Genomic DNA, 27,128 nt, shown 5'->3' with positions numbered 1-27,128 from the left:
AGCCAGTTCCAGGTCAAGCTGGACTTCAAACCATCCCTACTGGTGAGGGGAGATGGACTTTTATCCCATGAAAGCTGTGAAACAAAGCACAGGTGAAGCCCAAGGGCTGTGGGAAGTGGCTGAGGGTTGGCTAAAGGAGCCTGGCTGGGTAAGAGAGGGCAGGGTAGGTTGGATGTTGGGGAAGGATCCTTTATCCAGAGGGTGTTCAGGCACTGGAATAGGTTCCCAAGGGAACTGGTCACAGCCCCAGGGCTGCCAGAGCTCAGGGAGTGTTTGGACAACGCTCTGAGGGACAGGGTGGGATTTTGGGGTGTCTGTGCAGGGCCAGGGGCAGGCTGGTTGAACTGGGAGGTGCTGTTTGCACTGACACTGGACAGAGTACCCTGGAGCTGTTGAGCTCTTCCAGCCATTCCTCTGACAAATCACAAAGCTTTAAAGCTTAAAAAGGCATCAGGTCCATCTTTCTGCCTCCTGATGCCAAATCTCTCCTCTCTCCATCAGCAAAACCCATTAAACTCTGCTCTGCTTTCCCAGCCAGAGCAGGAACCGGGAGGAGGAGTGAACAGCAGCCCCTATCTGAAACCACTCTGAAGAATGAACAAGAAGAGGGAAACAACGCTGAGATGGGTTTCATTTCCTACCATAAATCGTGCTGTCAGCTCCAGAGGCCGAGTTACATTCAGGAATAAAACCCTGGCACTGGGACAACGATGAACTAAGTTGTTTTCTTTCGAGCAAGATCCATCTGCAAATCGTTTCACCTCCCACCATTGTGCAGGAGCAGGGGATCTGCAAGCTCAGCAGGCAGGGCTGGACTTTGGGGGGAGTGGGATTTTGGGGGGGGGGGATGTGGGAAGGGGCACTCCAAGCCTTGCCCAGCAGAAATCTGCTCCCAGCCCACCTCTGGGGGAAGGATCCACTCTGGGGAGCAGGGGATTCACAAATCAGAGAGAGCAAAGCCTGAGGAAGGAGGGGAATGTTTCTGAGGGGTCACACTCTCGTGGAGAGGGGGTTCAGCTCCAGGGACCAGCCAGGATGAGCCCTTCCCTCTCCAGAACAACAGGGACAAGCAGGGAGCAGATCTCTCCTGGCCCAGGCTCATCATCCCAGCACCTTGCCCATGAAGCAAAGGTCAACCTGTGCCGTTCCCAGCCCAGAACTGGGAGGTTTCCCTGCCCACCCAGGTGACCCCTAACACTGATTTTACACAGTGGATCTGCCAGCAACACAAGGGCCAATGCCCCAGGGAAGAATCCAGCTTTTGCACTCTGCTAACAAACAAAACTGTCCAGCTGCCAACGTTCCACAAGCCCCAATAAAACGCCCTCCCATCCTCCTTCCACCCTGGGATAGCATTCAATGTGCTCTCCAAAATATCTGTGGGTGCAGGAGCCTGAAAACAAGCAAAGAGGCATTGGGGGGCCTTCAGTAGCAGATCTCCAAGCCTGAGGATTTGGAAGCACCAGCAAATTCCCAGCTCCAAGCAGTGGGATTTGCAGCACTGCTGGATTGATGCTGGACAGCCCTGCCTCAGATTTTCCATCTCTGTGTGTGCAAGGGACAGGACAAGCACCAAGCACCCTTTTATTGGAGGCAGATGGCTCCAGCTGCTCAAGTTAATGCTTTTCTTGGAAGCAGCACAACTGGAAGCAGGAAAAAAGAAAAAAAATCGACTTTGTCTTTCTTAGGGGTGATTTATCCCTCGCTCCTGCTCCGCTGCAGGGGGTGGGAATCTCAGGGATGAGCTCGAGGGACTGATGGAAGCAAACCCTCCTCAAACTGGTGTCTGAGCCTGCCTGGGAGCAATTATTAACTCACTGTTCATCTCCCTGGGAATCCTGAGAACAAAATTCCTCTTGGATTCCTGATTTCAGACTCCTGGCGTGGCTTTCCACTCTTCCAGCCCCGATGGTTTGGGATTTTGCTAATAAAAGAACTGAAACGTGGCCAGGCAGGTCCAGGGGAGGGGGAAGAGCTTTCAGAAACAGCAGTTCCACAGGCCAAAAGGAGCAGGCAGGAAAACCACAGCTCCTGCCTGGAGAATCCTGCTCTCCCCTCACCCAGTGGATGCTTTTCCTACCCTACAAGTGTAGAAAAGAGAGGAGACAGAATCTCATCTGAACTGTTTTGCACCTGCTTTAGGGTGGTGTGTTTTTTTTTTCCTAGGGAACAAGAGTGGGAAGAAGCATGCCTGGTGACAGAAGCTGAAGCAGTGACAGCAAAAAAAAAAGAGAGCAGAGCTCCTGACTTCCAAGGAAGAGGAAATGCAGCCCAAACCTTTCAGCTTGAAGCCCTGGAAAACAAAACAGCCTCCCTGTGGGTCACTGGTTTCTTCATTTTAAAGGCATCTACAAATACAGGAGGAAAAAGCAGCGCTGAGGTCACAACTGCTCCACACTGAGTCCCTCCACCAGCACCACCTGGGATGCACAGGCAGGAGGAACTTTGGGAAGAGCAGGATGGAGGCACCAGGGGTGTTTTCAGCACTTGGCTCAGAGCTGATTTAATGGGCAAAGCTGGAGATGAGTGGCAGCAATTCCAGCCTGGGATAAAAACACGTCCTGAGGGGTTTGAGAGCAGGAAGTGGTGGGAAGGAGGAACCAGGGCAATGAAGGACAAGAAAGGCTCATTTTATTCTGACATGACCTGACTGGAGCTTCCAGCACACCCAGAACTGATCCTAGGGCTGGCTTTCTGCAGGAGGATGGGATGAGCAGCTGGAATGAGACTATTTGCAAGAGCCTGGAGTGACAGGACAAGGGGCAATGGCTTCAAACTGACAGAGAGCACTTGAGATGGGATATTGGGAAGGAATCCTTCCCTGTGAGGGTGGGGAGGCCCTGGCACAGGTTACCCAGAGAAGCTGTGGCTGCCCCTGGATCCCTGGAAGTGTCCAAGGCCAGGTTGGAGCAACCTGGGCTAGTGGGAGGTGTCCCTGTCCATGGCAAGGGGTGGAACAAGATGGTGTTTGACATCCCCTCCAACCCAAACCATTCCATGATTTTCTCACAGCTGATGGGTTTACTGGGGCAGTCAGTGAGCAGCTCATTCACATCCCTGCCCTGCACACACAGCCATCACTGGGGGAGGAAATGCCTACCCTAGGGCTGGAATTAAAAAACAGAAGCACCCCTTGGGCCAACTGCCCCCATCTCCCATTCCAGACCCGACATCCAGCACTCCAGCTGATCCTGGGGCTGAGGATCAAACCCCTCTCCCCTGCCTGCCACGAGGAAAATCTTGCCATTTCAACCACCTACACAGAAGGAAAGCACCACGTGGAGGAACGAAGCAGCTGGAGGTTTCTCCACCTCAGGCCTGAGGTCTGCTCTTGACAATCTGCCCTTGTGAGCGATCCCAGGGAGGTGTTTGTGGCTCAGCCCGAGCCCTGCTCTTACTTGTACACGTTGGTGTTGTATTTCCTCTCGCTGGGGAAGCCAAACATGCCACAGACGACCCGGGAGTTCTTCATGGTCCAGTGCTTGTCACAGATCTGCTTCCAGGTGCCCTCATCCTTCACCTCCACGTAGCCCTCGGTGACGGGGACCCGCTTGCGGTAGGTGGCCAGGATGGCCCTGATCCTGATGTCCTCCACCTGGATGTTCATGTTCTGCAGGCACAAAACACACAGGAGTCACCCTGGACTGGGGGGGGAAACTGCTGGTGGAGCTTCAGGGTGGGCTGTGCAGGGAGGGACAACAGGGAAGCAAAGATTCTCTTTGCTTCGGGACGGGACGAGGGGGAATGGATTCAAACTGCCAGAGGGATTCAGACTTTCCAGCCCAAACCATCCTGGGATTTCATGAAACAAAGGATGCTCTTTCTCATTAAAAACAAACCCCCCAAAACCCAACTTTATTTTATAAGTAGCCACTTAACGAATCTCCTTTGTCACTTAAGGATGGACTTAAGCACTTGTCCATCCTCCCAGTGCTGGTTTCGGCAGCACAGTGACCTGAATTTAGTCCCAGCTGCTGTGAAAATAAGCTCAGCTTTCTCAGGGCCATCTTAAAGATGGAATCATCCAGGGACATGCAGGAAACTGGGAGCCTGGAAGGGAAAACTTTGGGGTTTTCACGGAGCTCATGTGGAATGTGGGATTCCACTGTGCTGACACCAGCATTTCTCTGGTTCCTCCTCCAGCTGAGGCAGGACTTGGGGGTGGAATGGATTTCACATGTGGAGCCCTAAAAGTGAGGGCACAAAGCAGCCCTGCAGGGCCCCGAGCCCAGAGAGGAGCCTGGCTGGAAAATATCCGCTGTGGCCAGGGCAAGAGAGCTACTGAAAAATGGATAAAGCCCATTCCAGGAGCCCTGAATTGTCAAATATGCACAAACCCACGTGGGTCTGGCTCAGGGTTACATCAGGACTGAAGAATCCTCCCTTCCCTGCGATTCAATCACTTGGAAAAGGAAAAAAATGCCCGGAGCTTTAAAGGGCCACGAGCCTCTGGATCAGCAGCTCCCAGGGCTGGTGGAGGCCAGGAGGTCACAGCAGGACGTGCTGAGTCCTGCAAATGACGTGGCTCATCCATTCCCCAGATGCTTCACCAGCTGCTGATGCAGCAAAGAGAGCCCAGGGAAGGGGAAAAAAACTGCCTGGAGCAGGGAATGGGGCAGGGAAAGGGTCTGGCATCTCCTCACCCACAGCTCTGCCCAAGCCACTCACTCAAGTCTTCCTTTTCCTTATTTCCCCCCTCCCCCCTTTCTGTTTTTGTTCTTAATATATAAATATTTATATATATATATAGTATTTATCTAAAATATTTATATAGCTATAAAATGTTTGTATTATTTACCACCCAGTTTCACAACAATCACCGATTCCTCCTTTTGGAGTTGATCCTCCAGCACATCCCAGCTGGACCATCCACAAAACACCCCCAGAAACTCCGGAAAACAGGACACTGGGATTTGATTTGGGCAGCTCAGTGCTACCCATGCAGGCTTCCCAGCCTGGGCTGCAATTTTGAAAGCCCTTGCAGCCCTCAAGAAGGAAAAAACAACCCCTGTGACACCCAAATTTGTTACATCTGAGACCCTTCAAGGCGCTGAAAGGGTCTGATGTGAGGGTAAATTCGAACCAGCTCCTGTGCAGCCTGAGAAATCCATTTGCAAGGCTGAATCCTCCTGGATTTGGCAGTTCCTCCTCAAATATTCCTGGGTTTTGACTACGTGCTGCCAGGAAGGTGTTGGAGCCTCGGGGCATTCAAGGCCTCCCCAGGCTGGGTTCCAAAACCTGGAGCTGGCTTTTCCCCTGCTGCAATTTGAGAAATGTTCCCAGTTTTTCACTTGGTGGACAAGAGTGTGTTTTACCTGGAGCTCCAGCCCAGAGCTGTCAGGGAGAACCTTGTTTTCCTGCTCCCTCCACCTTGCTCTGGTTTCTTCCCCGGGAAATCAAGGAGCAATCAAAGCCTTAAATCCACTTGGAGCCAGCTTTGAGTGCTGAAGGTCTAAAAGTGTTTTTAATAAAAAGGATTAACCCAGAGGCCAGAGAGCCAAAGCTTCAAATTACGCTGGAAAAGCACATGAAAAGGCAGGAACCGAGGAGGAAATGTGCACTGACAGCTGAGAAAGTGGGAGAGGGAGTTTTCCACCAGTGAAAACAGGCTGTTCCATGTTTTTCCAGAAGAGCTCTGGCCACTGCAAGAGCACCCCGGGGTGCCCTGACCTGCTGGGGTACCTGTGACCTCCCCTAGGACTCAAAATTCCTGCATTTCCCATATCCAGGCTCGATGTCTGGGCTTGTCTTTTCCCCTGAGTGATCAGCTGCCCTTTGCTGGTCGTTTTACAGCGGTGAAAAAACAAGGTGCAAACAGAATTTCTTGCTCCCTGGTTTGAGAAAACGCTCTCAGGGCCAACGTGACACCCCAGGATCTGCTGCAAAGGTGCCACAACACCCCTCCCTTCCCCCAGAGGTGCTGACACAGACACAAAAGAGAAATCCTGCTCCGACCTGGGACCCTGCTCAGTGAATCCAACTCCTTTGTCGTGTTTTTTGGGCTGTATTTGCCAAGAAAGGGGGGGAAAAAAAGAGCAAACTAGCAAGAAATAAGGCATAATTCATTCCCTGGAGGGTATTCATCTCCAGACAGGTCTAGCAGACCACAGTGGCATTTTCATGATCTGTCTGAGAGCAAAACCAACCCCCAACCAGTCTCCTTTTCCACTCCCAGAGCTGGTTTAGAGCAGAGAGTTACTGATAGAGCAGCTCCAGGGTTTGCACCCAGAGCAAAACCTCTGAGAGGAATTCAAGGCACTGCAGAGCTCAGCTTTATGTTGGAAAATGAAAGAACAAAGGATCAAAACTGCGGGTTTGTCAGGGAGAAAGGGCTGCCAGGAGCTTTTTCCCCCAGTAACTCCTTGAGATGTGAACGATTTCCTTTCACTGGAGAGGTTTTGTTACGCTGGGACCGTTCAATAATGCAAATGCAGGCAGGAAGGTTTCATCTCCCAGCACCAACGTGTGGAGCGGCTGGGCTGATGGGGAAAACAGGTTCCAGAGGAAAATCAGCAGCAAACAACGCTTAATAGCTAAAGCAGGCTCCTGAAATGCCCCTGATGGACACGTGGAGAGGAAAAGCTGCAACAGGGAAACCTCCCTGAGAGCAGGAGGGAGCTGGGGGTTAAAGAATAACGCTCCAGGAAAGCAAAGGTGGGATGGGGAGGGATGGCACTGGAGGGACAGGACACAGGGAATGGCTTCCCACTGCCAGAGGGCAGGGTTAGGTGGGATACTGGGGAGAAATTCCTCCCTGGGAGGGTGGGGAGGGGCTGGGATGGAATTCCCAGAGCAGCTGGGCAGAGCTCCCCGCTCGGTTATGAAACCGCTGCCTCTGAGAGCCTCAGCAACCCCCAGAGACAGCCCAGAGAAAAAAAGGGGTTGTTTTGGAGCCCTCACAAAAGGATTCCAGGCTCGGAAAGTTTTCACAGGAGCCTCAAACGGCTTTTGTTTCCACCCTCTGAACCAAACGCTCCCCCCACGGCTTCGGATCCGAGGGCAGAACCCGGCGCAACTTTCATAATATTTGTTTTCACCTTCTGCCCCTGGGTTTTGTGGGGACAGGACTGAACCCAGGGTGTTTGAGTCCTTCTCCTTGCCCAGACCCTGAGCTATCCTCTCCTTCTGCAGGAGCCCCGAGGATGCCCAGGAATCAATCCAGGGAGAAGATCCCATTCCTAGAAATGCGAGTGCAGCTCCACGAGGCTGCAGACACTGCCCTGGTGCTGAATCACCAGCTCCTGGAAGCCACACTTCTCTGTCTCTGACAAGCCCATATTTACAGCTCTCCTGCCTTAAGACTCCCCACCATCCCCTCAAACTGCTCTTTCCCTCCTTAGGCCTGACCTGTCCTGCTGCCCCTTCAATAAAAAATACATTTACAACAGAGTTTTTCACTGACAGCAGAGCTCCAGGACTCCTTGGCTTCCAAACACCGAGAAATAAGGCTGCAACTCAGGCTATAAATTGATTTTTTTCCCCTCAGTTAACACAACACCAAATCTTCCCAGGCAGGTTCTGCTCATCCCAGCCTTTCTCACGCATTTAAACCTCCCAAAATCTCAACCCCACAGAGTTTTTTTCCCCCAAAAATGACTCCTGTTGGAGTTATCCCCCTGCACACACATGGGAATGGGTGGAATCTGTTTGGGTTCAGACATCTGGAGCTGAGCCCCTGAGTCACCAGCTGATGGATAAACAGTGGGAGGGAGAAGCTGCAGCTCAAACCCTGCAGGACATCGATCCCCTGGGAACGGGAGGAGGGGATGGGGCTGCCAGCAGTTTTGTCCCGGGGCAGAGCAGCACAAAAGGGCCAGGACTGGGAGTGCAGCTCAGGATTAGGGGCCAGGAGGCATCAACACAGGGCAGATTTAGAGATGACATAAGGCTGAGCTGGGAAAGGCTCCTCACTGCCAAGGCAAAAGGGATGGAGCAGCGCAGGGAAAGGAAAGGGATGAGGGAGCAGAGCAGGAGCACTGAGCCCTGGAGAGCCTCTGGAGGCTCAGTTTGGGGCAGGACCTGCTCTGGCTCTGAGGGTGTCCCAAGGGGCAGAGCTTTGGCACTCCCCATTCCCACTCTGGTCGAAGGACAATCTGGATCAGACACTGCAAGCTGGGAGAGTTTATTGCCTGAGCACCAGAGAGCAGGACAGAAGAACACCAGGAACACAGAACCAGGTTGCGAAAGACCTCCAGGATCACCACCCACCTTGTCAACTAAACCATCACACTCTGGCCTTGGGATGAGTTAAATATTGTAACAGAGAAATGGTCTTTGGGGTCCCTCCCGACCCAAACCCTCCTCTGAGTGTGCTCACAGCACCCTGAGGCGCAACAAAGCATCACAGAACACCCCCCTAGGGATGCAGGTACAAATTGTCACACTCACCTTCCAATCACAGCACTAAAACACAGGTGGATTGTCCCAAAAATCAGCTTAATTAACATTTCTCAGGAGCAAAGAGATGCTAAAGACCCATCTGGGTAGCAGAATTCCTGTTGCACTTGAGTTTATGTTTAGAGAATCAAACATTTACACCAAGGGGAAAGAAGCCCTGCCTGACTGAAAGAAATGCAGTGTTTTAAAACACTGTTGTCATAACAAACAGGCAAATAAACCTTTTATGGTCCAACATTTCTGAGAGCTACAGGACAAACAGCCCAGGGCTGAGATGAAAACTCAGGATCATGGAATGGATTAGCTCGGAAGGGACCTTAAAGCTCCCCCAGTTCCACCCCCTGCCACCTTCCACCAGCCCAGGTTGCTCCAGCCTGGCCTTGGACACTTCCAGGGATGGTTCAATCCACTCCTAACCTGGCAGAACCAGAGCCTTGGAGCCACTGGGCTTTGAAGTGAGGGTTTGTGTTTTTTTTCATGCTTCACATACACCCAGAAGGGAAATGAAGGCCAGAAATAGCAGCACAAGCCCGGTGTGTTCAGCCAGACCTCGTCTGGCCACTGTCTGACCAGAGCCCTGGGCTGGTCTCAGGTACCAGAGCTATTTGTGAACCTCCAAAAGCTGCAGAAATTCGATATATTTAGAGTGTGCCCTATTTGAAGGCCGTGTGGGTGCACACAGAGGAAGAAGGCGGACAACAAATATTTTGTTAAGGATGTTTTGGGGGAATACATTAAATAAAATACCTCTGGTGCATTCATTTAAGAAAATACATTAAGGTGGGACTGAGTTACTGTGGTCTTCAAATTGCTGCACAGCCCAGGAAGGGAGTCACAGGTGGGTCTGGGCTGAGCTTGGATAACACAGAGGGACTAAATGTCCTGTTTGGAAAAGCAGGGCTGGCATTCCCTGCTCCCAGCTTTGGGAACACACGTTAAACCATCTGATTTCAGGGCTCCTGGCATCCTGCAAAGGCTCAGGGAAACACTTGGGGGCTGTGCACACATTTACACCCCAGGCTTTGGCAGGGGATGAAGGAACCTGAAGGCAGGGCTGTGCTGCCCAGGCACTGGGGAGAGGAGCAGCCAGGAGGTGCTTCTGCACTGATTTATCCTGCTCTTTGTAATAATAATAACAATAATAATAATAACAATAATAATAATAATAATAATAATAATAATAATAATAAAAAAATAGCCCCACATTAATGAGAAACTGCCTGATTATTTAGTCTACAAACTTCCAGGAGCAGGAGGGGGAAAAGCCTCTCTGTGAAATAAATGCACCTGATGTCTCCCCCTCCCCACCAGGGCTGCCCAAACCCAAATCTCTCCTGGCTCAGAACCCCCAGAGCAGCCACTGAGCTAAAGGTCTGTCACAGGAGAAGGGATCAGGCACTGCCCCTTCCCAACAGCAGAGGGAATGGAAAGGCTCAGGGACAGGAAGAGATGTGACATAACCCCCAAAATATGAGCTGGGACAGGAAAAGATCTGCCCGAGCACGACCATCGAGGAGCCAAAGTGATTTATGGGGGTGGAAAACCTCAGCCTACACCACTTATCTGCAGCTTTTTCTGGGAAGGGGAGGCATGGAGAGTGTCCAGTAAAAATAAACTCTGCTCAAGGGCTCTCCAGCTGCTTTTAAGAGAGTGTGAACTCCCTGCCTGGCAGGTTTGGAGAAGCAAGGGCAGAGTTGAGCAAAATGTCAATTTGCAGAGCCCCCCCCTGAGCTGGAACCCCCTCAAAATGAATTCAGATGTTGCCTTAAAGGTGCTGGTTTTCCACATTAAATCTCTGGTAGCCCCAGGGAATTTGAACTGAAGGGGATTTAAATGACAAGGAAAGGCTGAGGGAATTGGGATTGCTCAGCCTGGAGAAGAGAAGCTTTGGAGTGACCAAACTGGGGCCTTCCAGGACCTGAAGGGAGCTAAAAGAAGGATGGGGGAGACCTAAAAGAAGGGTCTGGAGGGACAGGACAAGGGGGAATGGAACAGAGGGTAGGTTCAGATGGGATAGTGGGATGAAATTCCTCCCTGGGAGGGTGGGGAGACCCTGGCACAGGTTGTCCCATCCCTGGGAGTGTCCAAGGTGGAAAACCTTTTCCCAATATCCCTCTTTCTGCACAGCTCCAGCTGTTCCCTCTGGTAACAGGGTTCCCAAAGTCAAGCCTTGCTCCTGTTAATCCACTGCCTGTATCCCACCAGCCTGCAAACAGTCAGGTCCATTTGGGAATCCTTAGGTGGAATTCCACGCCTCAACCCGGTGCAGCACCTCCAGCCAGGCCTATTTTGAGCAGAGCCTGGTTTTTAACCTCTGCTGAAGCCCAAACTGGAACAGATTCCACTGGGAATCTCAGTGGGGTCGTGCTGGTTTAGCTCTGTCAGTGCAATGGCTGAGCTGGGGGAGAGCCCTGACCACGGAATTGCTGCTCAGAGAAAATGTCAGGCCCCCCTCCATCACCCCCCTGCTCTCATTCCAGACAGCAAACATCACTGCAGGAGCTCTGGGCTGCAGGCTGAGGAACCCAGCAGCTCCCAAGGTGGTGGTGATGTTTGCCCTGATGAATGTGAGGTATGACAGGGGCAGAACTCCCAGGGAAAGGGGCAAAGACTTTCAACTTGGCTTCACAGGAGGCTTTTGACCCGCCTGGTTCGGGGGGTTCTGACCCCTGTGAGTCACCCTGTGAGTCATCCCGGGCTCCAAGTGTGTCACAGAGGAGATAAAGAGGAGATTAAGAGGAGGAAAGCTCAGAGAGGAGGGGGGGGGGAAAGGGTTGAAATATTTGACAGCCAGCTGTGACTGAGAGGAAGCTTCTTCCCCAGTGGCATCCTAAAAATTTCAGCAGGTCACCTTTAGCCTTGATCCTGCTGCAAGGAAGGCAGCAGAGAAAGAGCCCTTCAGCTGCCACTCATCCTGCAGGGAGAGGGAAACAAAACCAGCCTGGTTTTGCAGAGTGGGAGCAACAGTGGGGGAGGAATTTGCTCCTGAAAGTCAGGCAGAGAGAGAATTCCAGAATGGTTTGGGTTGGGAGGGACCTTAGAGATCGTCCCATTCCACCCCCTGCCACGGGCAGGAACACCTTCCACTGCACCAGGTTGCTCCAACCTGGCCTTGGACACTTCCAGGGATCCACAGCTTCTCTGGGAGTTCCATCCCAGCCCTCACAGGGAACAATTTCTTCCAAATATCCCACCTAAACCCACCCTCTGGGAGTTGGAAGCAGGCAGGGGAGAAGCTGGGGGTGAGAGCAGCCCCTGCCCAGAAAAACACACACCACTTTTACCACCTGCTTAGAGCAGGCACTTAAAAATACAGTTATTCCTCTGGCTCACATCTACTTCTCCTGCTGCTGAACCAAAGCTTCTGCTGCACAAACCCCTTCAAGCTCATGATTCATTTTTCCTTCTCATCCTTACCCAGTGCTGTGCCCAGGGATGAGCAGCAGCTCATCCACACTGCAGTGCTGAGCTCATGGAAAGGCAGAGCCCTCCAGGGCTCCCATGATTAATATGTGAAGCAGCTCAGAGTGAAGTGACCTCCAGTCTAGACACTGAAGCAGCTTTTCTTCCAAGGTTTTTTTTTTTGGGGAGGATTCACTGTGGCTTTGGGGAAAGGACAAGCCTGCCAAAGCCATGGCTGGTGTTCCATGATCCCACCTCATTCCCTGGGAAACAACAGTGCCATTGATGGAGGCAGCCTGGGATCCCCTGCCCAGCCAGGGGAAGCAAGGTCAAGGCAAGGAAGAGAATTTAATCTCTCATATCCTGTACCTGCACCTCTGCCTTCCACGGAATGCTGGTCCAGGCAAGGCCGGGTCCCTCAGTTCACATCTCAACAAATCCATGGAAACCACGCATCCTGCATTCCCTGTCTGCTTCACAGAGGCTCTGACTGAGGTTCTGGGCTCTTTGGATGAATTTTTGGCCAAGGTCAGTTCACAAGGTGAAGCAGCAGAGCACCCCAAACGAGGCTGGGTCACCACAAGCCCCTTCCAGCCCGAAAAGCTGAAGGAAAAATGCCACCTTATTTTATCTTTGCAGAGCTCAGCCCAGCATTCCCCCAGCTCCTTATCCTGCAGGAATCACCCTTGGGGTTTGATTCAAGCCCTTAGGGTCTGTCATTTCCCCCAAGTCTCACCCTCAGCCCCCTACTCTGACCCCACCCCAGCCCAGAACCTTCCCCACTGTGACCAACCCACGACTTCCTTCCACCACTAATCCCCCATTCCCACAAATATTTCCACACTGTTATCACGGTTTCTTCATCACTGCTGAGTCAAAATGTGCAAAAAACATCTGGATATTTTTTTTCCTGTAAATCCACCCATTCCAAGCCACGGCTGTAAATCCTGCTCACCTCCAAACCCAACCCTATTGCTGACCCCCTGTTATGACAGAGAGCTCCAAACTGGTCCCAGTAGCAAGGGGGAAGCACCAGGGGGAAAGAAAATTCAGCAGTTTAATACTATAAACCTACAGAATCTCTGTGCACAGAACACACTTTGCCTCTCTAAATAATTTCTTCCGAACACAATAATCCAGTTTTTCCATTTTGAAAATTGATTGTGGAACTTGGAGCGATTTATCACGACTTATTTATCATTTACCCTTATTCTTACACTAGAAACCCCCTTAAAAATTCTTATTTTATATATATATCTATATATATATCTATGATATTCTGACTGGATGAAATTGGGAACTGAATTTTGCACCTCCCAGGAGCACTGCCATGAATTTGCTTTAACCACCCAGCTCAGCTGGGACAAACAGGAGATAAAATAGGTGATAAATAGGTGATAAACTCGTAACCCTGTTCCCCAGGAGGCTCTGGATCAGCAGCTCACGGTTTTTTAAGCGTTTTTTACCTCGATTTGATTAATCAGTGAGTTGTCAAACTTGAAGCCAGGGATTCTCTTTTCACTGCAGACCACTCCCACGTCCTCGGTGTGTTTGCAGTCACTCACTCCCCAGCCATTGGAAGTACAAGCTGCCAGGGTGGTCTCCTTGCCAGTGCAGTGCACATTGTCCAGCCAAATTTTCCCTGCAGGGCAAAGAAAACAGAGCTGAGACTCACAAAGAGGGTAAACCTGGGTGGTGCTGAAAGCAGGGGAAGCTGCTGGGCTTTGGCTGTGATTTCTGCTAAAATAAACCTGGGTAGAGCTTTCCCCTTCCCTTTTCCACGTGGGAACACCCACCACCAGCCCCCCCTGCTCACTGCCCTGCCCTGAGGACAGCTCTGGGCACACAGTGTCACCAGATCCCTTGATTTGGCTGATTAGCCCCCTCTAATCACACTCATCAAACCACCCCTCATCAAATCCCCTGCAGGAGCAGCTCAGGGTTTGCTCAAATGCCTCGGCTTCTGCAAAGCAAATTTCTGCTTCTGTCTTCAGCAAGCCCCTGTTGATTGGAACCTGCTGTTATCGGGGTGCTCTTGGAAAATGAAATGCCAGGTCCGGCTTCCAGCCTGTAATTACCATTTTCCCTCCAGCAAAAAGTGTGTGTGCAGTGCATAGATATATATTTATATATAAATAAATTATGTCTTCTTAAAAATCAGGCCCCTCAGAACTCCCTTCTAAGAAGAACAGACAAAACTCAGCAGGTGTCACCTCCAAAATTCAGCTCGTGCCCATGGAACAACTGGATGATCCTGAAGGTCCCTTCCAACCCAAAACCCTCCACGATTCCATAATGCACAATTTGGGGTGGGGATGAAGAGCTTTCCCCCACAGCCTGAGAGCATCCAAGATGATTATTCCCAACATAATCCTGTATAGGATATGAGGTGTGCAGACCCCTTTGGAGCTACAGACCAGTCTGCACTGCAGAACACCATGCAGGGTGCTCTGGAGAGGCTGACAGGGAAAAGAAAAGCTTGGATAACATCAGCCAGGTAGTGTGTTTAGAGTGCTCAGAGGGAAAAAGGAGGAAGGAGCGTTGAGAGGCCCTGTTTGAGTCGCTGCAAGGCAACGGAATTGTGAATAGGGAGAAGAACCATCTGTGAATCAACAGCCCTGGCTGCAGCTGAGGAGGAGCATCCCACCCTGCCCCTGAGGGGATCATCCAAACCCTTCTGGAGCTCTGGCAGCCTTGGGGCTGTGCCCACTGCCCTGGGGAGCCTGTTCAGTGCCAACCACCCTCTTGGGGAAGAACCTTTCCCTGAGATCCACCCTGAGCCTGCCCTGACACAGCTCCAGCCATTCCCTGGGTGCTGCTGACCCCTCAGTCTCCTCTAGCTGGACAGACCAAGCACCCTCAGTATGGCCCCTCCAGACCCTTCCCCACCTTAAGTGTCCCTTCATCATAACCTTTCACCATTTCCTTCACCCCCAAACTGCCCCCGAGACCACAAAGCAATCCACAGCGCCTTCAACCGCACCGACCCCTCCGAGGCTCGGAGGATGCTCAGGGAACACCCCCAGCGGCTCTTGGAGCCCCTCCTTTACCTTCTCCTTTGCCATACTTGGAGCTGGGCAGCCAGGACACGGCCTCCACGTAGCCCAGCTCCCTGCAGGCCACGTGGGCGGCGTGGATGGAGAAGTCGTCGTCGCACACGGTGCCCCACTCGCCGCCGTAGAACACCTCCACCCTGCCCTCGTTGTGCTTCCTCTTCTGCCCCGCCAGCCTCAGCTGGATTTTGGGCACGCTGGGCGGTCTCTGGGGGGGCTGGTACACCTGGGGAGGGGGCTCAGGGTAGCCGGGGAGGTAGGGCCAGTGCTCGTACTGAGCGAAGCTCGGCCAGGCGAGGAGCAGCGCGAGGAGGAGACACGAGTGGTTGTGGGGGAAAGCACGGGCTCTTCCCATTGTCAGTGCTCACAGCCCTCAGAGCCCAACCCAGGCAGGGCAGGTAGGTGCTGTTGTGGCTGTTCTGGAAGGAAATGAAAGAGTTTGAGTGAGGCTTGCTGGTGATATAACCCTTATATCTCTTGGGGGGTTAAGGGAAGGAAGAGACCGTGTCCAACCCAGCGGAAGTCCAAAGTAAATTATTTGTCAATTATTTCTTGTGGGGTGGACAAACAAACCGGAAAAAAACCCACCCCAAACCCACTCCTATTCAAATAATTTGTAAGTTTAGCTCAGCTTGCCAAAGAGTTTCAGCTGAAAAATCCATTTTTCCCAGGGTAAAATTCTGTGGGTTGGAAGCGCCAGCAGTTGATTTTCCTCTTTCTCTGCAAATCCAGAAGTTCGGTGGCTCCAGCAACTTGCAGGAAACCTTGTTTCAAATCCTACCGGGACACAACTGAACTATTTTATCTCCCACAGCTCCTTCAATAAAGAAGCCAAACCCACCCCTTAAAACAGCAGAAAAACAGAAGGGGAAGGAAATATATTATGACATGGGAGGCAGGGAGGGATTTATACTGAAGCCTGCTTTTCCCAGTATGATAAAAGACTTATTTCTGCTCCTGCACGTCCCAGTTTCATGTGTAGAAAATCAGCATGTTAGTGGACACTTGGCAGAAGCCTTGGATAATCATGTCCCGTGGAACAGTGGATAACTCCTCCAGTTTTTGCTTGCTAAGTCTGGAGAGGCACTTATACTGTCATCCTTAAATGAGCCCAGTCATTTAAGGTGCTAACAGGCAACTTCTCCCCGGGAGGAACTGCATCCAGGCCCCCTGCAGGGGTTCAAATCCTGGTCTTTTCCTGCCTCCTTCCCACTGCTGCCCTCCCCAGCCTCCATCCAGGCACGTGGAGCGGTCAAGGAGCACACGTGGAGTGGATGCAGGGGGGGTGGTGAGGATTCCATAGTTTCCAAATGAAGCAATGAACAGTGGGAAAAGCCTCCCCAGACCTCCAAAGCTCCCATTATTTCCTGGCAACCACTCAAGGGGGGAAAGAGGGGGAGACTTGGCTGCACAACCAGATGTCTCGAAACTAAAACCCGCCGGAATTCTTGCTAGGTCTGAGCTATCCCTAAAGAAAAAAAAGACAAACCACGACCAGGAAGTCACATCCTGACACAAAAGACACGGCAAAATACATCAACCAGCCCTTGGTGGGGAGGTGGATCAGAAATCCTGGGCAAGTAGCCCAAAATTCCAGAGCTGTGAGTCCAAATCTCAGCTCCAGCAGTGACCCCAGACAGGTCAGGGCCAGGGCTGTGCCTCAGTTTCCCCTGTGTGTCAATCGGGGCTGGAATGCTTTGGGAATGAAAGGAATCTGCCCAAGGAGTAGGTAAATTAAATAGAAGCACAGTGGGTTAAAAATCCAGCACTGGATAGCAGGGAAAAGCAAGAGGAGACTTTGCAACAGGTCTAATAAATCAGGATATGGGGGCAAAGAGGGGGAGAGGGGGAGAAGATGCAGCAAAATTTTTCAGCCCAAGGGATGAACACAGGAGGGCAGAGCGATTGTCATGGATGTATAAAAACTTCCAGTAATCCCCTCAGATCGGGACATACTTTACTTATAGGGGAAAACCCCAAAAGGGGAGGTGTTCAGCTTCCAGCCCAGCACAACCACAAGCCTCGTGGCTCCTCAGGAAAAGCTGGTTTTTTGGTTTTCATCTTTAAAACATCTGTTTTGATCTGCTTCATCTGCTGTGGTTGTTGTTCCTTGCTACTGCATAACCAGTATTTGTAACAGCACTAATCAAAAACTGAGCTGGGGCTGTGACAATTTCTCCTCCAAAAAAACAAGGTGAGGAGCAGCAGGGCCCTGGTTTAGCCAAAAACTCACAGTTGGGTTCCTAAATAAGTCCTAAGAAAGCTTTCCCAGGGTTGTCCCTCGTGCATCAGAGCACAGAGCTCTGTTTATATATATATATATATAATTTGTATTTATATTTCTGGGACCTTCTGGAGCAGCTGGATGGCCCTGCAGCCTCGTGAAGGATATTTGGGAAGGAAAAGGGCAGATAAGCTGGTGAGTAACCTCCCAGTGGAGCCCTGAAGTCCCTCCAGAGATAAGGTGGCACATTGACCTCATTAACAGAACACGCCAAATTCCCCTCTGGGCCACAGTTTGGGTTTGTTTGTGAGCCTCCAGAAAGCTCAGTGTAAACTAAAGCAGAATATTTTACAGGGTAGAGGAGGGGAAAGGATGAACAAACAGCAAATGAAGCAGCAGGTTTCACCCATCTCTGGTGCCAAGGCAAACAGTGCCCGGTGTCAGCCCCGGGTGAGGGGGCGTCCCTCGGGATCAGGGGGGCCAAGGAGCAGCTAAAAAGCCCTGAACTCCACTTTCCCTCGAGTCATTTCACTCAAGGACGTGAGCCAAGAGACACAACAATTTGGGGGAACCGTTGGGGGCAGGGGTGTGATGGTTCCCAGCTGAGAGCTGCGCTCCCTCAGGTGTTAATTAGTGGAGCAGACACAGCACTGCCAGGTGCCAGAGCCTTTCCAAAAGTCCCAGCACTGGGAGATGCCGTGCTCCAGGAGCAGCTGGAAGGGAGGGGAAGGTGGCAGCAGACTTCCAGGTTGTTTTAATTGACAGGGAGATTAGCCAGGCAAGACACTAATTGAGGTTGTGGGGGAGATTGTGGGTGTAATTCTGCCTCTTGGCAAAGCCTGGCTGAGTCAGGACTGCCAAGAGGAAACTGCAGGAGGGTTTGCTTTTGTTCCCTAAAAGCTTAGGGACTTGGGAACGGTGGAATATCCCGAGTTGGGACTAAGAAAACCCACAGTTCAGCACAGAACTGAAGAAACCCTGGGGAGGAAGACAGGGAGGGAAAGATTCCCTGATCCATAGGGGGGAAACCGGAGCAGCAAAAAGGCATTTTAACAAGCCTGTGAGAAGGAGCACATTCCCAAACCTTCAGGAGGGAAAAGGACTTGGGTCACACCAGGATCAGGAGGGGGCTCCTCCAGGGGGAGGCACTGCAAACCCAATCACAAACCCTTTTCCACCTGCAGAAGTGCATCCTGGAGGAATTCCCCAGGAGATCAGGGCAGCAGGGAATGCTTCAGGAGGCAGCACACAGCTTTTCCTTCGGGCCATGTCACCATCTGCATTCCAAACAGTCCCTGCCCAGCTGACAAAGCCTTCACAGTGTCTGCAGGGCCCCAGAAAGAAAAACCTTCCATTCCCACAGCTCCTGTTTGGGGAGGTGCTCAAGGGAGACTGTTCAGAGCCAGGCACGTTGTCAGGAAAAGCTGAATCCAGAGGGATTTGGGCACAGGAACGTTCTGGTATTTCCACAAGGAGCAGCCACCCAGGTACAAACTTCAGCAGCATCCAGGGGAGCCTCCCAAGGCTGCAGCACTGAAATGGGATCTCAAGAGTGGACACAGGGGGATAACTGGGAGTTCTGGCATGGGAGAGGCTTGGGCATCTCCTGCCTGTGGGCTCCCCATCCCTGGAAGTGTCCAAGGCCAGGTTGGATGGGCCTTGGAGCAACCTGGGCTGGTGGAAGGTGTCCCTGTGGCAGGGGGTGGAACAGGATGAGCTTTAAGGTCCCTTCCCACCCAAACCATTCCATGATGGAATGCTCTGTGATCCAAACCATCCAGGTCAGCTCTCACTGGGATCCCAGACCAGCAGTCACACAGGACTGGTCCAGAGCATTGATAAAGCAAATTTTACACCACTTCTTTCCCTCCACAGCACAACAGCCAAGCAAATCCAGGATTTATTCTCCCCTGGCTCCTCCTAAAATCTCCCTCCTCAGCTCCAAGATGTTTTTCAGCACCAGTACCAACCAAAACCATTGCTGCTGATTCAACCACAGGCTCACTTGGAGCGTTTCAAGAGCAGGGGCAGGGTCAGACAGGAGCCAGCTGCACACACACACACTTATGGAGGCAGCAGATCAGCCTCAGCAACAAAACTTAACATGGAAAATATTTAAGCAAACCCACTGCTCTGCTGCTGTGACCAAGGTCTGCACATGTTTCATTCAAAAGAATCCAAGACAGAACATTAAAAACCTATGGAATAAAGTCAGTGGAGGAGCCAGGAAATACTCCAGGTCTCCATCCTGTACTCCAGGCTGTAAGATGATGTTCCATCACCTCATTGAGGTGTCATTGAAGGCTTTAAGGCACATTCTTGATGGATGCTGACTCAGCCCTTTGCAGGGCTCCAGGCTTGGGTCCCTCTCCCTCCTTTTATAAACCCCCAAAAGCTCATAATCCTGAGCTTTTCCTTCCTAGGGAACTCCACCAGGTGAACCCAAAGAGCCCATTCATTCACCTCCTGAATGAAAATCTGGCTCCTACCAGCCAAAAAATCCCTTTTTAACTCCACCAGATCACCCAAACAATAGAGCAGCTCAGACAGAACCAGCAACATCCTCACCCAGACAACAAAGAGCCGGGCTGGAGTGGAGTCCTTTGTGCCTGGAGATCCAGGAATGCCTCGGAGGATGGGACAATTATCCCTCTGGCCCGGGGCCAGGAGCACCAGACAGTTGGTGTTCAGCGGCTTGAAACTGGGAATCCTCAGCCCTGCATTCCCAGCTCCACACTCCAGTGCCCAGAGCTCACTCCCTGAGCACAGCCTGGCATGGGAAGAACGAGATTTCCCACCCCCGTGGGAGCAATTCCCGCTGGGAAACTCTCCAGGATTCCTGAAATGAATAAAGAGCCCAGCACTCTCTCGGATAAGAGCTTGGGTGCCTTCTCCCATCATTCCAAGAGACTCAGCCCTGCCACGGGCACCTTCCAGGGATTAAATCCCCCCTGGATTAAAATCCCTTCTTGTTCACACCCTCAAAAAAACCCTGAGCCCTAAAGGACCAGATGCACCGACCAATGGCAATAAATCTGTGGGAGAGGGAAGATGAGGAGGGATGTGGATCCTTCCAACCCAAACCAGTCTGGGATTCTCCAATTCCCAAATGCACTTCCAAGAGAGTCAAACAGAAAAAGTGAATTTTTTTTTTTTTTTGATCTGAGCAGCATAAACTCTTCAATTAAAATGTAATTATGATGTCCAAGCAATGGCAAATATAAATATATATATATATATATGATTCAATTCTCTTTCCATCAAACACACAGTTCATGACACACAGAATTACTTCATTAATGAAGACCCTACATTAAAATCCACTGCTGGCACACACTCAAAGAACCAGAAAAACATCTACATCATCTAAGTCTGAGGAGCATTAGCAACTCCCAAATATCCTCCAAGAAGGAGAGTATCCTTAGGGAGATAAATATATATCCTTAGGGAGATAAATATCCCCTTACAGAGAGAAATACATCCTGAGAGAGATAAATACAACCTTATAGAAATAAATACATCCTTATAGGGATAAAAATATCCTTATAGAGGTGATAAATAGTTTTCCTATTACACTCCCAGATTTCTAAACCAGGCTCTTTCCCTGTAAATGGTCTGAACAACCAAGGATTTAGATCTTTTTTTTTTTAATAATTTTTTAATGGAGCTTTGCAGGTGGATTTGAACATCTCCCCGGGCGGGAGGAGATCATTCCTCACCCCCTGGGTGATGCTGTCTTAATTAATGCACCCTAATCCCCCAGCGGGACAGACCGACTCCAACCCAGCGTGCTGTTATTCCTGCGGGACATCCCTTGGGATAACAAACTCCCCCTGGCATCACAGGGGATTAGGAGCGGTACTTTTCCTCCTCGGAGGGTGTTTTTTTGGCGGAGGGTCACGGCAAACACCGCTCTGCCCCCCACGCGTGGCCTCAGAGAGGGCTCTGCAAACCCCACTGAGCTGGGAAATCATCCCAAACCTCCCCAGTCCCGGGAGCTCTGGTGGTAAAACTGCCCCGGGAATGGCGTGAAACTGTTCAGGAGGAGGAAGGATGAAGGGCTGAAATAAATATCAAAGCCAGGAACAGGAGGGGAGCTGGCGGTGAAGTAAAGACAATGAACTTGGGAGTCAATCAGTGGATAAAAACCCCAGAGCTCGTTACCGGGAAGGCATTCTGGGGAGCGATTTCGAGCCTCATCAACTTATTAAGTATTAAACACCACATTAATTAGTTAAACCCATTTTTGGGGATGCTTCCCAGCACCATCCTACCCTTGGAACACACGGAATTCCCTCCTGCAGCAACACCCCACGGGCAAGGGGTGTGTGTGTGGGGTGTCTCAGGTCGTGCTCATATCCCACTTAAACTCCTTTAACTGCTCTCTACCTTCCAACCAAGGAAATTCCACCTCCGCGGATGGTTCAATCCAGAGGAAAAACTGGGGAGGAGGAAGCCTAAAAGCGATTTTTTTTTTTTTTTCCCCCAGCCTGTGCTCGGGACAAATGTGAGAGCACTGCAGTGGCATCTCCAAGAGCTGATCCCAGAGAGGATAAAGAGTTTTCCTGCTACACTCCCACACTTCTGAACCGGGAGCTTTCTCTGTAGCGCTCTAAACTATCTTTAGATCTCTTTTTTTTTTTTCAATCTGCACGTAGTAACATCCGTTGAGTTAAACAACAAAAATCAGTCGGAGAAAAAGCGGAGTAGTTTTGGGAAGGATCAGGACCCAGCCCGGGCTGGATGAAACGTCCCACATTTCTGTGGTGCAGCTTCCCAGGTGGATATCCCTGCACATCCCCGGGGTTCTCCTGGAAACCACCACGATCCCTGCACTAGAAAACAGCTTAAAAATAAAGCTGCTGGGAGCCTGAGAGCTGCTTTGCAAGGGGCTGTGAATCCCAAGCCATGACAGCGAAGTGCTTTAATTAAGGACATATTTTGCACCTTCTGCCAATGGGAAACATCTGCACTGGAGCTTTTTTTCCCCTCGGAAAGAGCGGAGCTGTTGAGAGAGGAGAATTCAAACTGCCTGCCCGGTTTAGCCGGGTAACATTTACACAATGGTGATGGCATGTGCTGGAGCTCTGCGCTCTAAATTCAGCACATTTGAGGAATATCGCAGAAAAAAACCCAGCACCGCCTGGGCTTGCAAGGCAGTTTTTGCAACACATCTTTTTGTGGTTGTTTGTTTTGTTTCATTTTATCTGAACACGCAAAGAGGGGAGAAAAACCACAACATCTTTAAAAAGTGACGCTGAGTATCATCTGTGCCATCCCAGCCCTGCCAAATCCACTCTCAGGGGACAGGAATTAGAAGAAATATCTATTTTGTTTCCCACCCCCCCCCAAGCCTGTTATGGCTTAAAAAAAACCACATTAAAATAAATTAAAAAAAATAAAGAAAAATAAGAAGGGAAATCAAACTTTCAGCCCCGGAGCAAGAGAGTTAGAAATGCTTAAATTAATCAATCAGCCCCCTTCAAATCCGTAGAAATAACAGCAAGCTGTGGCTCCGAGGGTTGGATTTACCTGGGAATTAGTGGTCGGCTGTGCTGGGGGGAACCTCTGCCCCGTCCTGCTTCATATGGAGCTCTCCCCGCCGGGCTCGGTGGTCCCCTCTGCGCTGGAAAATATCCCGCAGCCAGGGAAAAATGCTGCGAGGAGCTGCCTCTTCCTGGCCAATTTGAGCGCAGTTACTCGAGCAAACCCCTCCCAAGAGCCGGCCCCTCCAGCGGCTCCAGCGGTGAAATCACGGGCTCGTCCTGAAATCCGAGCGCAGGCAGAGCAGGGATAAAGGGGAGGAGGGGGGAGCAAATCCAGGCAGAGCTGCCGGGAAAGGGAGTTGGGAATGTTAATGTTTTCCCCAGGATGCTCCTAGGAAAGGGATAATTGGGGATTTTATCGCCACCGCTGGTGAACCCCACTCTGGTGACATCATTGTTTGCATTATTATTTAAGCACCCCCAAGATGATTTCGTGCTAAAAATCTACACAGCGTCTTCAGATTTACACCCTTTTTTAGGGTTTGGGGAGTTTGCAGCAGCCCATTCCCAGCTATCCAAGGTGTCTCCACCTTTAACCCCTCAGCATCCTTTTTCCAGCTGCTCAGTATTCCTAAAACTCCAAAGCACCCAAAAACCACCTGGACCTGCAGTTGCTCTCTGCTCCTTGACTTCCTGAGCACCAACCACACAGTTAAAAATAACTTCTCATGGAAAAACCACCCCCCCAAAGTCCCCTGCCAGAGAATTCCCGGGATCTGTGGTTGGGAACAGGGAGCAGGGAAGCTCTGAGCTGGTTCCATCAGTTCTTCCACCAACCAACAGCAGCTGAGCCACTTAGGAATCGTTCTGTAAACTTCTGCAACCTTTTCAGCTAGAGGAGGTTTTCTTTTTTCAGCACTATCCTGCTCAACCAGGATTTGGATGTGTCCTAACAATTCCACTCACTTCCATTTGCTGTGTGAAAATCACAGGGAAAGGGCAGGTTTGGAGTCTCTGGCACAGAGAAAACCTTGACATTTTGTCTTCTCACCCAGTTTTGCACAACCTGAAGCGTCAGCATTTCCCAAATTCCCAAGTATTGCCCCAACTTCTCTCACCTTGGGTGTTTGAATCCACCTTCAGCAGGGAGTCGATGGGCATGGAAAGAACAGCGTTCCCAAAAGGTAACTTTGGAAGGAATATCCCCATTTGTTCCAGTGTATTCCTATTTTTGTGGGATTTTCTAGCAAGCCCTTCCCTAGCACAAGGCTGCTGCCTAAAAATACCCTTCTGGGTTAGTCCTGCACACCAATCTCACCTCAGCTCTGTTAATTCTGCTGAAAAATTCCAGGGCTGAATGCACATCTCTGGATGCATTTCCAGCGCTGCAACACCAAATCCTGCAAGAAGAGGATTGTCAGACCTCTCCCAGCTTTTCCATCCCTTCCCAACCACAATTCACCCACGCCAGGGAATTCCTGCTTCCTGCTCAGAGCCCAACTCCACCTTCCCAGCCCCAGGAAAAGCAGGTTTTGCTCCGAGTTCCAGCTGCTCTGGCCCTGATGGGGCAGATGCACCAGCATTAAAGGGAATAGATTGGATATGTGGAAGGAATTCCAAGGGGGCTGGGATGGAATTCCCAAAGAAGCTGTGGCTGCCCCATCCCTGGAAGTGTCCAAGGCCAGCTTGGAGCAACCTGGGCCAGTGGGAGGTGTGGAAGGGGCTGGAATGACTTGATTTTAAGGTCTCTTCCCACCCAAACCACTCTGGGCTTCCAGGGGGTGGAAATGGATGGGATTTAAGAGTCCCTTCCAGCACCAGGAATGCTTGGGAAAGAGGAGGAACACCTGGAATCAGCATCCTGAGCAGCTTCCAGAGGGCGGATCTAGCCGGACTCACCTGGCTCAGGGACATCATGGGGGGCAAAAAAGGTGTCCCAGAAAAGCTCCCTAGAGCCATCCCAGACTGACAGGAAGCTGGAAGGAGCTGGGCCAGGGGAAGGAATGTGTGAGTGTCTGCTGGGCAGGGCATGGAGCTACAGGAGAGCCCGGCCCAGGAATGCTGAGCTGAGGGCCCGGGTCGGGTGAGGATAATGCCGTGGAGGCTTCCAGCTGATGGAAGAGCTCCCTGCTTGCATAAAGTGAGACATTCAGCAGGAATCCAGCGAAGCTCCTCGAGGTAAAAAGGCTGGATTTGCTGCCCCCTTCATCCTGCAGCTGGTTAAGACCGAAGGGGGAAAAAATACAAAAAAGAATGCACTGGAAAACTTCTCAAAATCGCAGAGAAAAAGCCACACAGGGGATAAAGTGCTGCCCAGGCTGGATGGGCACTGTCTGACCACACAGACAGGCAGCCAGGGGAGCCACTTGGCATGTCCCTGAGCCTGAATCATGACAGCAGGCCCCCCGTTTTCAGCCCCTAGTGACTCCACACGGGGTTATTTCCCCCCCAAATCCCTGTCCAGGTCCCAGCTCCAGCTGGACCCACCTCCTGCCCACACACATTCCAGGTCACATCCCTTCCCACCTGGTTTCTTCTGCATCTCTGCCTGGAGGACACACCTTTTGCCACGGGGGCAAGTCCCGACCGGCTCTGACCCAGGAGCCCCAGTCACGCTCCGTGCTCCCCAAAATGAGGTACAGCCTGTTTGCTTCCATAATCTCCCCCCTCCAATTTGCACTCCTTTCAAGAGGGGAAGGCTCATTGCCTGCCCAGACCTCGTGTTTGCACCCTGGAGACTCTCTGGAGCCACAGGGATGACCTGACCTTTCGAAGGGTCTGGAGTGGATAAGCCAAGATCCATAAAAGTTGTTCCATGCAGAGATAACCTGGTGATGCCAGGGGATAACCTGGTGACACCCCTAGAGCTGCAGGAAGGACCCCCCCAGGGCTCTGGAAAGGTGTCACTGGCACGTGGCACTTCTCACACCACTTGGCTCCAGTGGGAAGCTCCTGCAATGTGGAATTCCAGAGGCCCAGGTGGTTAAAAAGCCCCAGGAATTTTGGAGGAGTAGGTCCGTGGTTCCCTCAAAACAAACAAACAAAAGCAATAAACTGATTTACCTGTGTTTAATCCTCGTGGGAATTTCTACAACTTAAAAATCATGGAATGGTTTGGGTTGGAAGGGACCTTAAAGCTCATCTAATTCCAGCCTCTGCCACGGGAAGGGACACCTTCCACTAGCCCAGGTTGCTCCAACCTGGCCTTGGACATCCCATTTCCAGGGATGGGGCAGCCATAGCTTTTCTGGGAACCCTCTCATTAACCCCACCTCCTGAAAGGCTCATAACCTTCCTTGTATTTCCCTCCTCAACCCTCCAGGGAAGATTCCTGACAGATTCCCTCTGTGCAGCTCAGCCATCCAGGAGACGAGCACACAACAATGGAAACTGAGTTTTGCTCCTAAAAATACGAAAAGAGTGGGATTTTCAGGAAGGAAAAGAGGGAGAAAGGCAGCTGGAGGCAGTGACAACACTGGGGGAAAGCAGGAGGAGCTAATCCTGCATCAAGCACTAAAAATCTGGGAGAGAGGGTGGCATTTTGCCTTATCCTGAGGGATAACAGAGGTCCTGGAGGTCCCATCCTTTCCCACTAGATGGCAAGAGTCCCCCTCCTAAAGCCCAGCTCTGCCAGGGATCCAGAGCCAGGGAAAGGGCTTCAGGCCCTGCAGGGATCTGGCCTCCCCTCCACTCCCTCAGGATTTACTTTGGGAAAGCCACATCCAAGAGAAAGGGAAGAAGAGAGGAGGAACTGAACCTGAGTCCTTGAATCAATCCACAGAAATGTCTCATCTGAGAGGGGATCCCATCAATCCACGGAAACATCTCAAACAGCCATACAAATGTCTCCCATCAATCCACATCAGCATCTCCAGGGGGTGTCAGGGGATGGTCCCAGACTCTGCCCAGTGACAGCACAAGGAGTGACGCCCATAAATGTGAACCCCCACGAGTTCCACCTCACCAGGAGGCAGAACTTCTCTCCATGAAGGTGGAACAGCTGCCCGGGGAGGGTGTGGAGTCTCCCCTCTCTGGAGACACCCCAACCCCACCTGGACATGTCCCTGTGTCACCTGGGCAGGGGGGTTGGGCTGGGCGATCCCCAGAGGGCCCTCCCAACCCTAAATCTCCTGGGATTGTGAGGTGGGATGCAGCAGGGGGGAAACAGCCACCTAGAAGATGCTTCACGGCCTCTTGTGCCTGATCCCACCATTTCATTCACACCTTTCACGTTGGTGGGATCACCCAGTGTTTAGAAAGCATTTGGGAAGCATCACCCAGTATTTGGGAAGGATCCACGAGTATTTAGGAAGCATTTAGGAAGGATCACCCAGTATTTATGAAGACACCACTAACCCAGTCCCAAAAAATCCCCAGCACCGCTTCCAGCCTGCCCCAGGAGCAGGTCCCTGCACAGCCACCCTGGGGACAGGGACACAGCAAGGTCCTCCCCAGGATCAGCCCAGCCCTCAATCAGCTTCATGCGTTATTTGGTAGCAACAATGGCCCAAACAATGGGACCAGGACGAGGTGCCCCTGCTCAAGGCTTCCCCCACACAAAACCAC

General features: G+C 51.3%; 1 protein-coding gene across 1 annotated transcript in view; it reads right to left on the bottom strand.

Annotated features, from left to right (window-relative positions):
* The window catches only part of LOXL2 (lysyl oxidase like 2), a 36,876-nt gene extending 14,178 nt beyond the window's left edge, over window positions 1-22,698 (bottom strand). Inside the window, exons 1-4 of the mRNA XM_050325831.1 lie at window positions 22,609-22,698; window positions 14,850-15,271; window positions 13,266-13,441; window positions 3,399-3,610 (exon numbers count right to left, since the gene is read on the bottom strand). Coding sequence (XP_050181788.1) covers window positions 3,399-3,610; window positions 13,266-13,441; window positions 14,850-15,207 — 746 coding nt within the window. The 5' untranslated portion in view covers window positions 15,208-15,271; window positions 22,609-22,698. The remainder of the gene's footprint in view (window positions 1-3,398; window positions 3,611-13,265; window positions 13,442-14,849; window positions 15,272-22,608) is intronic.
* Window positions 22,699-27,128: the final 4,430 nt, after the last annotated feature.

This window comes from Myiozetetes cayanensis, unplaced genomic scaffold (genome assembly GCF_022539395.1).
Source record: "Myiozetetes cayanensis isolate MyiCay16 unplaced genomic scaffold, myiCay2020 scf30, whole genome shotgun sequence".
Classification (NCBI taxonomy): domain Eukaryota; kingdom Metazoa; phylum Chordata; class Aves; order Passeriformes; family Tyrannidae; genus Myiozetetes; species Myiozetetes cayanensis.
This window is presented reverse-complemented; position numbering and strand designations above follow the sequence as displayed.